A 12,286-nucleotide genomic window follows, 5' to 3' on the forward strand; every position below is an offset into this window, starting at 1 on the left:
CTGGGCCAGGCCTGGAGGAAGAAGGCTGGCAGAGATTGAGGAAGAGTGCGGCAGAGGTGGTACTTTGCAGGTAAAAGAGAGCAAAGGCCAAAACACAACCCAGCGTCTCACCTTGAGGAAGGGCAGGTACCCACTGGGTGGAGTAGGAAGCTGCCCTTGGGATGTCCACGGTGAGCAGGCCAGTGGGGCTCACACGCCACGCTTTCCACTCTTCCTTCACTGGACAGAACTGTTGGTCTTCCATTAGGCTTGAGTCCCTCCCCCACACCGCCCTGCAGTCCCGTGAGCCCTGCCCAAGGCCTCATGCTCCCTGAGCAGGCGCTCTACCCACTGGGCCATCTCACCAGCCCCTTTTTGTGTTGGTTTGTTTTTAAGATAAGGCCTCACTTTATGCCCAAGCTGGCCTGGCCTGGGCCCCTCCCTTTGTCAGTGGGGGGACAGGCATGGGGCACCCTTCCCGTCGGTGGACAGGACAGCGTCTCTATCTCCTCTTCGTACGCTCTTCTCCTGGCACGCTTCTGTGGGCACACTTGCAAAAGTACCTTCAGGATGCACTCAGAGAGAAGCAAGTAAAATGCTTTGGAGGCAACACCACACTCAGCCAAAGTGGCCACATCAACTTTCAGGGCTTTCAATGACATTGCACCCCTGATAACTCCAACATTTGACTTAGCCAGACCAGACATTTGACTCTCCTGTGCATGTGTTACCGTAACTCATGCATCCAGTTTGTGTTTGGGGTGTTTTGTTTTTGTTTTTGTAAGAATGGTAGACAAAGTTTTCAAAACATAACTGGCCATTATAATTCATCATCAAGAAAACAAATTTTGGTTATTTTACCCAATTGTTGAGTTGCTTATCATAAACACATCAAAATTTGTTTGCCACATAATAATTGCACATACTTACAGGGAAAAGTGTGATGCGTTGGTACACGTGTGATATATATCCATCAAGTCAGGTTATTATATCCACTATAAACGTTCAGAACCTTTTCTTCTAGGTGTTTAGAATAGTAACTAATTGTTGATTGTAGACCCCTTCCTGTGCTGTAGAACAATACAACTTAATCTTCTTTACATATGATAGACCACGTGTCCTGTGTTCTCAGCTTCTGAGCTGACTTTCTATCTCATAGTGATGTTTCTCTGAAGGGCAACATTTTAAATGTGGAATTGATAGTCACGAACATGCCCACTGTTCTTTTAAAATTTCATACATCCCTGTTTTCTTGTTTTTGTTTTGTTTGTTTTTTGGCTAGCCAGGGCTGGGAAGATTTTTAAATATTCTTTCTCCTAGAGCTTAGTGCTTCAGTTTTTGCTATATGCTCTATATAGGATACATCCTACATGAGGTTGGCTCCAGTTTTGTGTATTTCATGCTGTGATTGGAGAGTTCCAGTTCCATTTGTGGAAAGGAGTTTTCTTTTCCCACAGAGAAAGTCTTCCCTGTTCAGGCATTTGTGACCTTTCCATTTCCATTTCCATCATGTATTTTAAAATCAGCTTATCAATGTCCACTAAGAAACTTTTTGATTATCTTGATTACATTAAAATTCTGCCTAAACGTGGGAAGAATTGGAAGACTTAAAATAACGTTTATTTCTCTATTGGTAAGAGTCTTTTAGATGTCTCAGTAAATTTTTTACTATTTATCCAGAAGGAAATGACACACTTTTGTTAGTTTACTTTGGGGACCTCATCTTTTTGGATTCTATTGTAAATATTATACATTTTAAAAAATTATACCCTACACTTATTGCATGCATTATAGGAATGCAAATAACTTTTATATATTGATTTTTAGAAACTTGCCAAACTCTATTTTTATTCTTTCAGTATTCATTCCAGAAATTCTACCATGCATATTTAATTTGACAAAGTTAAATTTTAATAAGTATCTTTATTCCCTCCAAATTTGCATGCTATTTTTGTCAGTGGTGCTCTAGTTCTAACTTAGTTGTTAGCCACACAGCGTCTGCGCAGTGCTGTTGCTTCATTGGGGGAGGCAGGTGGACAGTCATGCCTTCCCTTGCCTGCTTCTCGCCAGCCTCTCTGCCTCCTGGAACCCATCTCTTTGCTTTCTTGGGGCCTCATCTCAACTGCCCTTGCAAGCTTCGTGAGTGGACACTTGCACTCTTTGTTGCTTTCTCCATGCCTTTGTTTTGCTCACAGCTCTGAGCCTATAGATGCTGGTCATGCAGTTGCATAGTTATCAAGGTAGGAAAAGTTAACTTCCATCCTGCTGCCCTTTTCTTCTTCTACTTTCTGATTCTATTAGTTGCTGAAAGAGGCTTGATGCAATGGCCCATTGTGATGACAAATGTGCTTACATTTTGTCATCCCTCGAATATTTCTCCTGTGCCTGTGGAGGTCGCAGTGCGCGGGTGTGATCAGTACAGAGCTGTTATTCTACCTAGTTACCTCTCACAGGTGTGTGGAGCTGCGGTGCTCACTCTTCCTTTGCAGGTAACCCTCTTAATCAAGAACACTGGTTCTTGCCTTCACGGACGCTTTGCCTGATGGGAGCAGACACAAACCAGTGCTGCTCTGGGTCCCCAGGGCCCCGAGCAGGTGTCTCACACAGTGAGACATGTATACATCGAGAAGTCTGCCAGAGTCGCAGTGGCTTACCCGGGAGGGTCTGGAGCCGTGGCAGAGAGGAGGGGCATGTAGGCTGGTATTTCCTCTGATGGGTGTGTGCACAGAACCTGGGTGGCATTAGATTTCTTTCTGCTCAGGGCTGCCCACCATAATTTCCTCCTCTCTGTCACTGTCACATGCCTCTCCTTATTCACGCACACTTCCCAGCACAAGGGGGACGTCACCTGCTCAGGATACTCACAGTGGCACACCCCTGGGACATGTGCACAGGAAGTCCACCAGGGTCTTCTGGCCTCAAGATTTGCAGGCCCCTGTGATGCACAGTGTCCTAGCTCCAGATGCTTTCCCATCTGCCGCCCGGGACTCTGGCTCCACAGCGTATGTTCTACAAGGTCCTGCACTGAGGACAACACAAAGGCTGCTCTAGAGAACCCTGGAGCCTTGCAGGTTACCCAGAGCTAGAACAGACAGTGCCACAAATTCCAGAAAGAAGCTGGGCCACTGTCTCTCTGAAGGTTGCCTCTCCCTGCCTGTCTCCTTTCCACCTCCTCCAGTCACACTCTCCTTCCTAGCTTCCTCCCCATTCCTGCCCTCACTTCCTGCTCCCTGGGTGGGGGCTTCTGGGAAAAATCCTTCGTCTTGCTCCTCTAGTCCCAACAGAGGTCTAGCTTGGCCAGATCTGCCTTGTAGTCAACACATTGAGCCTTTGCCCCCAAACACTGTGCTTTTGCATTGTTAAAAGTTTTGTTAGGAAGTGGCATTGCGGCTCAAGTGGTAGAGTGCTCGCCTTGAGTTGAAGAGCTCAGGGACAGCGCCTAGGCCCAGAGTTCAAGCCCCATGACCGACAAAAATAAATAAATAAATAAATATAATTTTTTAAAGTTTTGTTAAGTTATTTTACAAATCTTCTTCACTTTCATTATGAGTTCTCATTTTTAGCCTCAGCTCAAGTAGGCTGAAATACTTAACAGAGTACACTAATGTATTTAAATGTTATTTAAACATATCAAACACACAGATTTTATAGTCAGTGTTGCATAATTCCAACACCAGCTGTCTTTTGGGATCCGATCCTCCTGTTTAACTTTCTCCTGCAGACTTCAGTAAAGAGGCATCTACTTCTGAGGGCTGAGACATAGCCCAGAACCTTCTTCTCCAAGCCCAGAAGGGCCTTGTCATGCTGTGAAGGTCGGGCAGGTTGACAGACGGGGCAGACGCACAGATGGACACTGCATTAGTCATCTCTGAGACACGGGCAAAAGAGGAAAGCTTTATTCTGGTTTCAGTGCTGGGGTCTGGGGCCTCTGCAGAGGCTGAGGCTGGGCAGCATGCTGTGGTGGAAGGTGGGGGTGGGGGACTGGCTCAGGCAGGGAGGCCAGGAAGCAGCAAGACAGCAAGGCAAGGGGTGGGGGCAGCACCCACCCTGCAAAGGCCCAACCCCAGGGACTCCCTAACTGAACAAGCCCTGCCTCATAATGGTTCCGGGGCTGTGACCCCACCAATGGGTGTACATGGATAGGATGTGGAGAGGCTGTCCACAAATGAGGAGAAGATGTCCAGATGAGGAGAAGATGCCCACAGATGAGAAGATGTCCAGATGAGGAGAAGTTGTCCACAGTTGAGGAGAAGATGTCCACAGATGAGGGGAAGATGTCCACAGATGAGGAGAAGATGTCCAGATGAGGAGAAGATGTCCACAGATGAGGGGAAGATGTCCACAGATGAGGAGAAGATGTCCACAGATGAGGAGATGTACACAGATGAGGAGAAGATGTACACAGATGAGGAGAAGATGTCCACAGATGAGGAGAAGATGTCCAGATGAGGAGAAGATGTCCAGATGAGGAGAAGATGTCCAGATGAGGAGAGGATGTCCACAGATGAGGAGATGTCCACAGATGAGGAGAGCATGTTCCTGGATGAGGATCAATCACCTCTGAACAGTGACTCTGTGCAGGGACTGAGGCCCACCTGGCTCACTGGAGTTCCAGCCCACCCTGCAGCTTCAGTGGCCTGTCCTCCCTTGTTGTAAAGAGGGCCTCACTGTCCATGGGTGACCCTGGGGCGTCTGTGAGTGGTGCTGAGCCCCTGGTGGCCGTGGCATCCACATCCTCGCCGCACGTGAGGATGTGTGGCCCCGAGTCGCAGGGCAGGGCTTCTGTGCAGCCCTGCATTCTTCCTGTGTGTGCTGTCTGTGTTTAGCCTGGAGGCTTGGAGGGAGACCAGCCGCCACCCTGGCGCTCTGTGCTGTGTCTTCACTGCCAGCACCACCTGTGCTACGCTCTCCCCCACATGAGGACCCCGCTCCAGGCTCAGCCCGTCCACCTGGGAAGCAGGAGGGCTGCCTGCCCCTGCTGGGAGGTGCTACCAGGCCCCTGGGCGGCTCCGCAGGCCGGGCTGCTGGGCTCTGTGCCTGGAGGTCAGAGAGCCTCGAGGCTCTCTCGCCCTTTCTCTTTCCCAAAGCAGCCTGTCTATCTGTCTATCTGTCGTGGCCCCCACTGCCCAGGTCTGCCCCCACAGGGCAGCCGCAGGTCCCCGCGAGCCCGGCCATATTGTCTGAGCCCCATCCTGTGTCGGGGATGTGTGGCTCTTCCTGTCCTGGGGGTCAGCCCTGGGCCACTCACCAGAGAGCCCAGTTGCAGGTGGCGCTCTGCTCTGGACCACTCATCTGTGCCTGGAGGCTAGAGAAGAAATCTCTGTGAGAGGCCAGGGGCGAGGCTGCTGCGCGCTCCTCTCTGCAGGGCCTTGAAATGGCTATGACTGCTACTGTTTTCTGTGTGTTCTGGCGGTATCAAGGTGAACGTTGCCGCTGAAGTCCAGGGAGGCTGCCCTGCCCTCTCACTGATGCGTGGCCTCCCGGCTTGTGGACAGGACAGTCCGGGTTGAGGCGAGTGGGGGTCGGGAACCTCTGGAGGCACCAACACCTCCCAAGCCACAGAGGACGAAGCTCTCCCCAGCAGCCCTTGGCAGCTTTCAGGAGAGCCGATTTGGGCTCAGCCCCCCCAGGAAACACAGACCTGGTATTGTTTTCATTGCATAACAACTCTGCTTACAGTTGGCAAACGGAGCCTGAGGAGGTGGCAGGACTCGTCCACCATCACCGAGACACCCACAGAGCTGCTCCTGAGCCGGTGCGCTCCCTGTGACGAATACCGATGCACACGGCTCTCTACGTGGTGAGGTGCCCAGGCCCAAGCGCACTGGGGCCTAGACGCGGAGCTCCAGAAGGGAGCGCTCCTGAAGAGGCTGCGGGACGGGCTAGGAGGTTGGGCCCCGGGGCATTTGCTCCTACTTAAGGCAGTCCTTAGGGAAGGTATGCCTCTGCTAGCCTCACCCAACTTTGCCCCACAGGCTGGGGGGAAGGCCAGGGGTACAGACCAGGTCTCTATGATGATTCACTCCCCTGTACCCCATGATGTCATGAACACACACATACACACACACACACACACACACACACATGTTACCCTTTAGCTCCTCAAATCATTACAACTCTTACCCTCTAATTCTGAACATGGAAAAAGGTTAGAAGTCAGGTGTTCCAAGGGGTTGGTCCCAAGGTAAGAATATTTCAGTGTATTTATTAAAGAGTTGGAAGAGTCAGAAAAAAGGTTAAGTGGTGGAATTTGCACAGAATTATTTAACTTAACTGCCCAGGGAAGAAAGCACGCAGACTAGTGTCTATGAGATTGGCTTCTTTCTCATATCCTAAGACTATCTTATCAAAGTGAAAAATATTACAGCAGTCGATGGTGCAGCGACCACATCTAGTCTCCTCATTCTTGTCTGTTGAAACATAATTTACTATCAAGGGCAGAGAATCTGGATTTAAAGGATCGTGACCACAGAATTCAGGCTTGCTGCCTCTCAGGAATGCGTGTGCTCTGAGATCAGAATGCCGCGTGGAGCAGCTGCCGGGACCCAGACTCTTCCAGAAGGAAGGGGCGGAGGTGAGTCAGCACACGACCTCTCCAGCTTGCGCCATGACACATCCTTTGGCCTCCTTCCTTTGGAAACCCAGGCTCTTGTGCCCAGCTTTGGGGTGTTGGGCACTCGTTGGACGCTGGCTGGCCCTTTGGGAGTGGATTGGATAAGTATTTTGGATGGCATCAGTTCTGGATGCAAATCCAGTGACCAGGGCCCCATCTCTACCCAGCTGCACCTGTTGTGACTGGATTTCAGACCACGCTCCCGAGGGCTCAGCGTAGAGAACCTGGCCACGTCCGGCCATGACCGCCTTCGGCAGGTTTTGCTGCTGAAGGCCACTGCTGCTTGGTCCTTCCTTTGAGTTCGGCACTCAGTCACGCAGCCCATGTGGTGGGCTGAGCTTGGGTGCTGTTAATTGTACAGCAGAACCAGCCGGCCTTGCAGGCGCTGCCCTGTGCTGACGGCTAATGGGGTGAAGATGGGATGGGGACTCTGAAGAATTCCAGGCAGATGAGGCATCTGGTGGCAGAAGCTGAACTAACAGAAATGGTCCAGACCTCTTCTGGGACCTCATTACTCTAGGTTCTGAACTCAGACCCTAGAATGTGGAACGTACACCAAATTGAACTAAGTTGGAGCCACTGCTTTGCTGGTTTGAGGGTGCTGTGTGATAAACGGGTACCTCTGTACAGAGGAGGCTGGTCAGCCTGCCGAGACCAGCAGGTGTGTCCCAGTTTGCTACTGCCGAGGGTTTGTGCCTGCCGGGACGTGGGAACTGCTATCCAGGCACCAAACGAGACCTGTGTTGAGCGTCCACTGGGTTCCCGGTTTGGAAGGTTCAGACCAACCCACTTCTTTGCCATCATTTCCAATTAGCGAGTCTGTGATTAGCGCTCTCCACCGCAGCCCTGCACGCCAGCGCGCGTGGTTTCTCCTGTGCATGGTTAGGCAGAGTGAACGCCGAATGTGAATGCACCTCCACCGGCCCTGGTTGCTAGAGGAGAGATCTCCAGTGAAGAAGTCGGGAGGGAGCGCCATTATGTCAGACAGACTGGAGCCAGGTTAGCACAGTTGCTTCCTTTGGTATGAGATACACAGACTTTGGCATAACGGAATAGAACTACGCATGAATATAAATGTTTGCGTCTAAATGGGACATTTCTGTCTCCTAACTGGCAAAAGGCTCACTTAACACCATTGTTATGGCTTCCTGGCTGTGTATGAGGGTTTTGTGGAGAAAACGCAAACCATTTCATGTCTCACAGACCACCAATCACGCCACCATATGTGCGCGCTGAGAGCGTGGTGGAGAAACCACCGGCCTCTGTGATCCTTCTGCGTCTGCCCTCCGCTTCTTTCCCTGTTGCAAACACCCTGTAATCATCTTCTGATAGGATCAAGGACTCTGTCCCCTCCCCAGCAGCAGGAGCTGCGGGCAGGAGCAAGCGCAGGAAGGGCACAGGAGGCCGGGTGAGGACCCGTCCTGTGTCTGGGACACGCGGGCTGCCTGCATGCCAGGACTCTGTCTGAGCTCTGCCGACCCCAGTCCACACATCTCCCCAGACCCAGGGATACCCCTGGGGAGCAGGAGGGCTGTTCCCCGCTTCTGACGGCTTATGGGCTTCTGCTAAGGCATCTGCTCTGCTTGTGTGGTTTTGAGGGGAGAGAGCACCAGAGTCCATACAGGGAGGCTTTGCGGGAGGCGGGAGGCAGGCTGCGGGAGGCAGGCAGGGGCCGGGGGCAGGGGACCAGGGGACGGGAGGCAGGGGCCAGACCTCACCAGAGCCCTGCAAGCCCAGGCGACCTGGGGGAGGCAGGTGGCATGGGACGTCTGTGGAGGCCCAGGTGCTGCATCCTCCCTCCTCCCCTCCCTGGGGAAGGACACAGTGGTGGCAGGGGTTGAAGGGAGCCGAGCTCTGGCCAGAGCCACAGGTTCTTCCTCTGAACCAACTCATTACAGCCAGCCGGTCCCACAGGCAGGTCCGTCAGGTGCATGGAAACACTGTCATCTATTTTCTCTTCTCTTCCACTCTGCATTGCCCTTGACACAAAGAAAAAAGGAACCCAAGGGGAAACACAAGAGGGAGCAACCTCACGGGGATCCCTAAAACCTCACAGGGTCCCCAGGCTGGGCCCCAGGGCAGGACCCGTGCAGTGCTGGGCAGTGGAAGAACTCAAAGAGGTGCTGGACAGGCAGCGTGGCCAAAACAGATCATCCTAGAAGCCATGAGATCTGCCCAGATGCAGGAGAAGAAACTGTGTCCAGGAGGCCTGGGGACCCCAGGAAAGGTGAGGCCACCCCGCATCTGCCCCGCCAGGCAGCTGCGTGCTGCCCGTGTCTGTGCTGGTCATTTGGGGGTACTCTCTCTCTCTGTAGTTATTTTTACTTAAAAACAAAGAACCTAATGAGTTCAGGCAAGACTCTTCTGCGATGCCACTGCAACAGCAGAATACACCCCATCACAGGGCTGCTGTATTCTTTTTGTACCATTTGTCTTTGACATGAATGGTTAAAGTTTATGTGTGCAACGTTCCACAGTGCTTCAGCGTGAACTATTAGTGGGGAATGCAGCGGTGCGGAGGGCCAGAAGTTTACGTGTGCAATGTTCCACGGTGCTTCAGCGTGAACTATTAGCAGGGAATGCAGCGGTACGGAGGGCCAGAAGCCCCCAGGGTGCCCCCTTTTCACAAATAAGGCTGTACCCACTGGCTGTGACGGGAGTAGTAAGTCCCGTGACAGGGTGTAATTCAGCCCACAGAGCAAGTCTGTGCCGGTGTGGGGGCCAAGTTTCCAGTGGGTGAGGAGTTCCCGGAGGCCCCTGGTGTGGAGGCTCAGGCGGCACAGACATTTCGGGTGTGAGGCTGCTGAGGCCAAAGCAGAGGCCTGCTGAAGACTGCAGCCCAAGCCCAATGCCAGTGCAGATAAGGGACAGTGTCAGGGGGTTCTTTTAGAGACTTTGGGAAAGGGGGAAGGGAATGTGTTCAAATTGTCATGACTGGGGAGGCAGCACTGAGGAGCCTTCGGAGGGTGTGCTGGCCGGTGGTCAGGCCTGCCCAGCCTGGAGGAGGCCACAGGCAGGGGCCCTACACGGCTCTGATCTGGTCTCCTAGCGGCCATGAGGCCTCGTTCCTCCCTCCTGTCACAGTGGTGTGTGTGTGTGTGTGTGTGTGTGTGCACACGCACGTACTCCCTGCGGACTTCAGTGATGTGGGGAACGCTCCTGCTGATGGCTGAGTGATTACAGGTGACACGGGGCTCAAGTCCAATCAAAGCTCTTCATTAGAAAATGAAATTTAACATAAACTGAAGTATAGGATGTTATATATGTATGCATATACTCACATTATACTCACATACCTGCATATTGTACCTGAAAAGATATGGATCAAAAAATATAGCACAGGTAAGGTCACCAAAATGAACACAGACTTTCCTTGAGAAGGCATGGTTTTGGCTCACTGTGCTTTTCTATATTCTGCCAGATACTCTATGACAGTGAATTTTAAAGAATACTAAAAACAATACTGTTTTGTAAAGTGCAGCTCCACCTGTCTGGGATGGTCTATCCACCCCGAGTACCTTGCTAGGGAGCCCTGGGCCCCTCACATGACCCCACTATGGGCTCCTCCTCCCTCTGCACTTGCTGAAGGCCACTGTCCAGGTCTGTGTCCAGGTCTGTCCAGGGCCTCAGTTTCAGCTCCACCCAGCATCCTGCTTCTAAACTCCAGGCTGAAGTTTCCAACCCTGACAAAGACAGATCTTCCCAGGCATCCCTGGAGCCTCGCTCCGCTCCTCAGTGTGGAAAGGATGGGCGGGGCCCAGACTCACAGGACCTGGGCCATCTCCTCCACACGTCAGGGCCAGGAGTCAGCCGGTCAAACTGCTGATCCTCCTCCTGCATCTGCCAGCCCGGGGGCATGGCAGTTCTCACCTCGGCCCGGCATGTTGGGTTGGTGAGTGTCCAATAGGATCCTGGTTTGCCTGGAGAAGACAGCTGGCCAGTGGCAGGGGCTGCTGTGCAGGCCTTGGTCCTGAGCCTCTCTCCTCTGCCCTGTGACTATTTTAACTCCGCAGGCCTGCAAGGAAGCATTTTCATCTTTCTCTTCTTTTTTAGACTCAGTCCATATTACTTACAAATCAAAATAAAATAAGTTTAAGAAAACACCTCTCCAGGCTGCAAGACCTCATTCCACTGATCTCATCCACACATCCTGCGCTGAAGGGAGAACACACCCCGATCGCACTGGCACGTGGCGCCGCAGGGAACCCGTGCACTCCCTCCTGCTGTGGACACCCTCCTGCTTAAGCAGTGTTCTGTTTCACCTGAGTTGGACATTTCAGATCGTAGGTTGCTTTTATCGGCTAGGAACACTCAATAGAGCAAAATTCGTACTGACTTTTACAGGGAGACCAAGGACATGTGTTGATGAGATGCAAGTCCAGTCCTCTGCTCTGACAGATCCTTGATGGTCAGGGAACCCTGACCATGGCCAGCAGCCCAGAGCTGCCTGGCACGGAGCCTCAGCTCGAGAGGAAGCAGGCTTCTCGTCCCTGGCTCTCTGCTTCCCGGCCTGAAGATGTCCCCACTTGGACTGTCCACACAACCTCTTTGCCATTCACAGCTAGCTCAGGACACAGTGATCTTCGCTGGGCTGGTTTGTGGCGAGCTCTCTTAAATAACCCTTGAGGGCATCTACCAGGAGGGCATCTCTTACCCACAGGGGTAAGAGGCACACCTGCAGAGAGCCCATTGAAACAAGAGCCAACAAGACTGTGGAAATCCTTCTCCAGAGTCTGCCCTGCAGCAACGATCAGTAGGATCTGGTGATAAAGCCTAGTGCCCAAGCAGGCTCCAAACACAGAGCTGCAATACATGGACACAGGGAGCCTGCGGTTGACCTGAGGCTTTCCACAGCGGAGACCCTTGTTTATTTCCTAGCTCAAGAGCTGCCCAAGGCCTCATGGGCCAAGACACCTGGCAGCCCAGGTAGGAAGTGCCGGTGACTGGGGTGGACTAGCCCTGCGAGCACAGCGCTGTCCAGGAATACAAGTCAGACTGCCAACGGACTGCAAAGCCCCTGCAGGTCTTGGCTGTCCCCCCTCCCCCCCTTCCAGGAGCCTGGGGTCCAGGTGGGGGTCCTCCATGCCAAAGGCAACTCCCCAGATGGACAGGAGCACCAGGGCTTTTCCGTCCTCAGCCTCGAAGATGTGCTCACACCGGACAGGAGAGGGGACCCCGGCTAGCTAGCCTAGAGACCCCTGCCTGACCCCTGCACGTGCTGTGCCACGTGGACTCACGCATGTGCGCTTGAACTGAGGCTTGAGGAATAGTATCAGCCCTTCTAATCTTCAAAGCGTTTTAGGTGAGGGAAAAATCCTGCCAGTACTTTTGCATGGGGGGGCGGGTGGGGGGAGACCAACCTGCTAATTGAAAAGCCATTTGTGAGAGGAAAACAGGGAGAAGCCAGCTATGCTAATTAGCATATGCCCAGAGCTACCCCAGAAACCAGGGCCGGCGGGGAGGGAATTCAGCAGAGCAGGAAAGGGGGAACAACCCGGGGAGCAACTCGCAAGCACTTGGGTGCCTGGGTTTCCATCAAGCAGGGCGGCCAAGGAGGCGGGGGTCCCCGGGGCCGGCCAACCCCAGGCTCCCCGAGGCGGGGGTCCCAACGCTGCTGCTTCCAATACTCGCGCCCCACGCCGCTCCGCGGCTTCCCGCGGTACCGAGCTCAGGCACTCGGCTCAGGGCTAGGCA

The 12,286-nt window shown here is 52.9% G+C and overlaps 1 protein-coding gene across 1 annotated transcript in view; it reads left to right on the plus strand.

Moving 5' to 3' along the window:
- The first annotated feature begins 5,758 nt into the window (after positions 1 to 5,758).
- The window catches only part of Tcerg1l (transcription elongation regulator 1-like), a 165,100-nt gene continuing 158,572 nt past the window's right edge, over positions 5,759 to 12,286 (plus strand). Inside the window, exons 1-2 of the mRNA XM_013021878.1 lie at positions 5,759 to 5,784; positions 6,786 to 6,878. Coding sequence (XP_012877332.1) covers positions 5,759 to 5,784; positions 6,786 to 6,878 — 119 coding nt within the window. The remainder of the gene's footprint in view (positions 5,785 to 6,785; positions 6,879 to 12,286) is intronic.

This window comes from Dipodomys ordii, unplaced genomic scaffold (assembly GCF_000151885.1).
Source record: "Dipodomys ordii isolate 6190 unplaced genomic scaffold, Dord_2.0 Scaffold58, whole genome shotgun sequence".
NCBI classification, from domain to species: Eukaryota; Metazoa; Chordata; class Mammalia; order Rodentia; family Heteromyidae; genus Dipodomys; species Dipodomys ordii.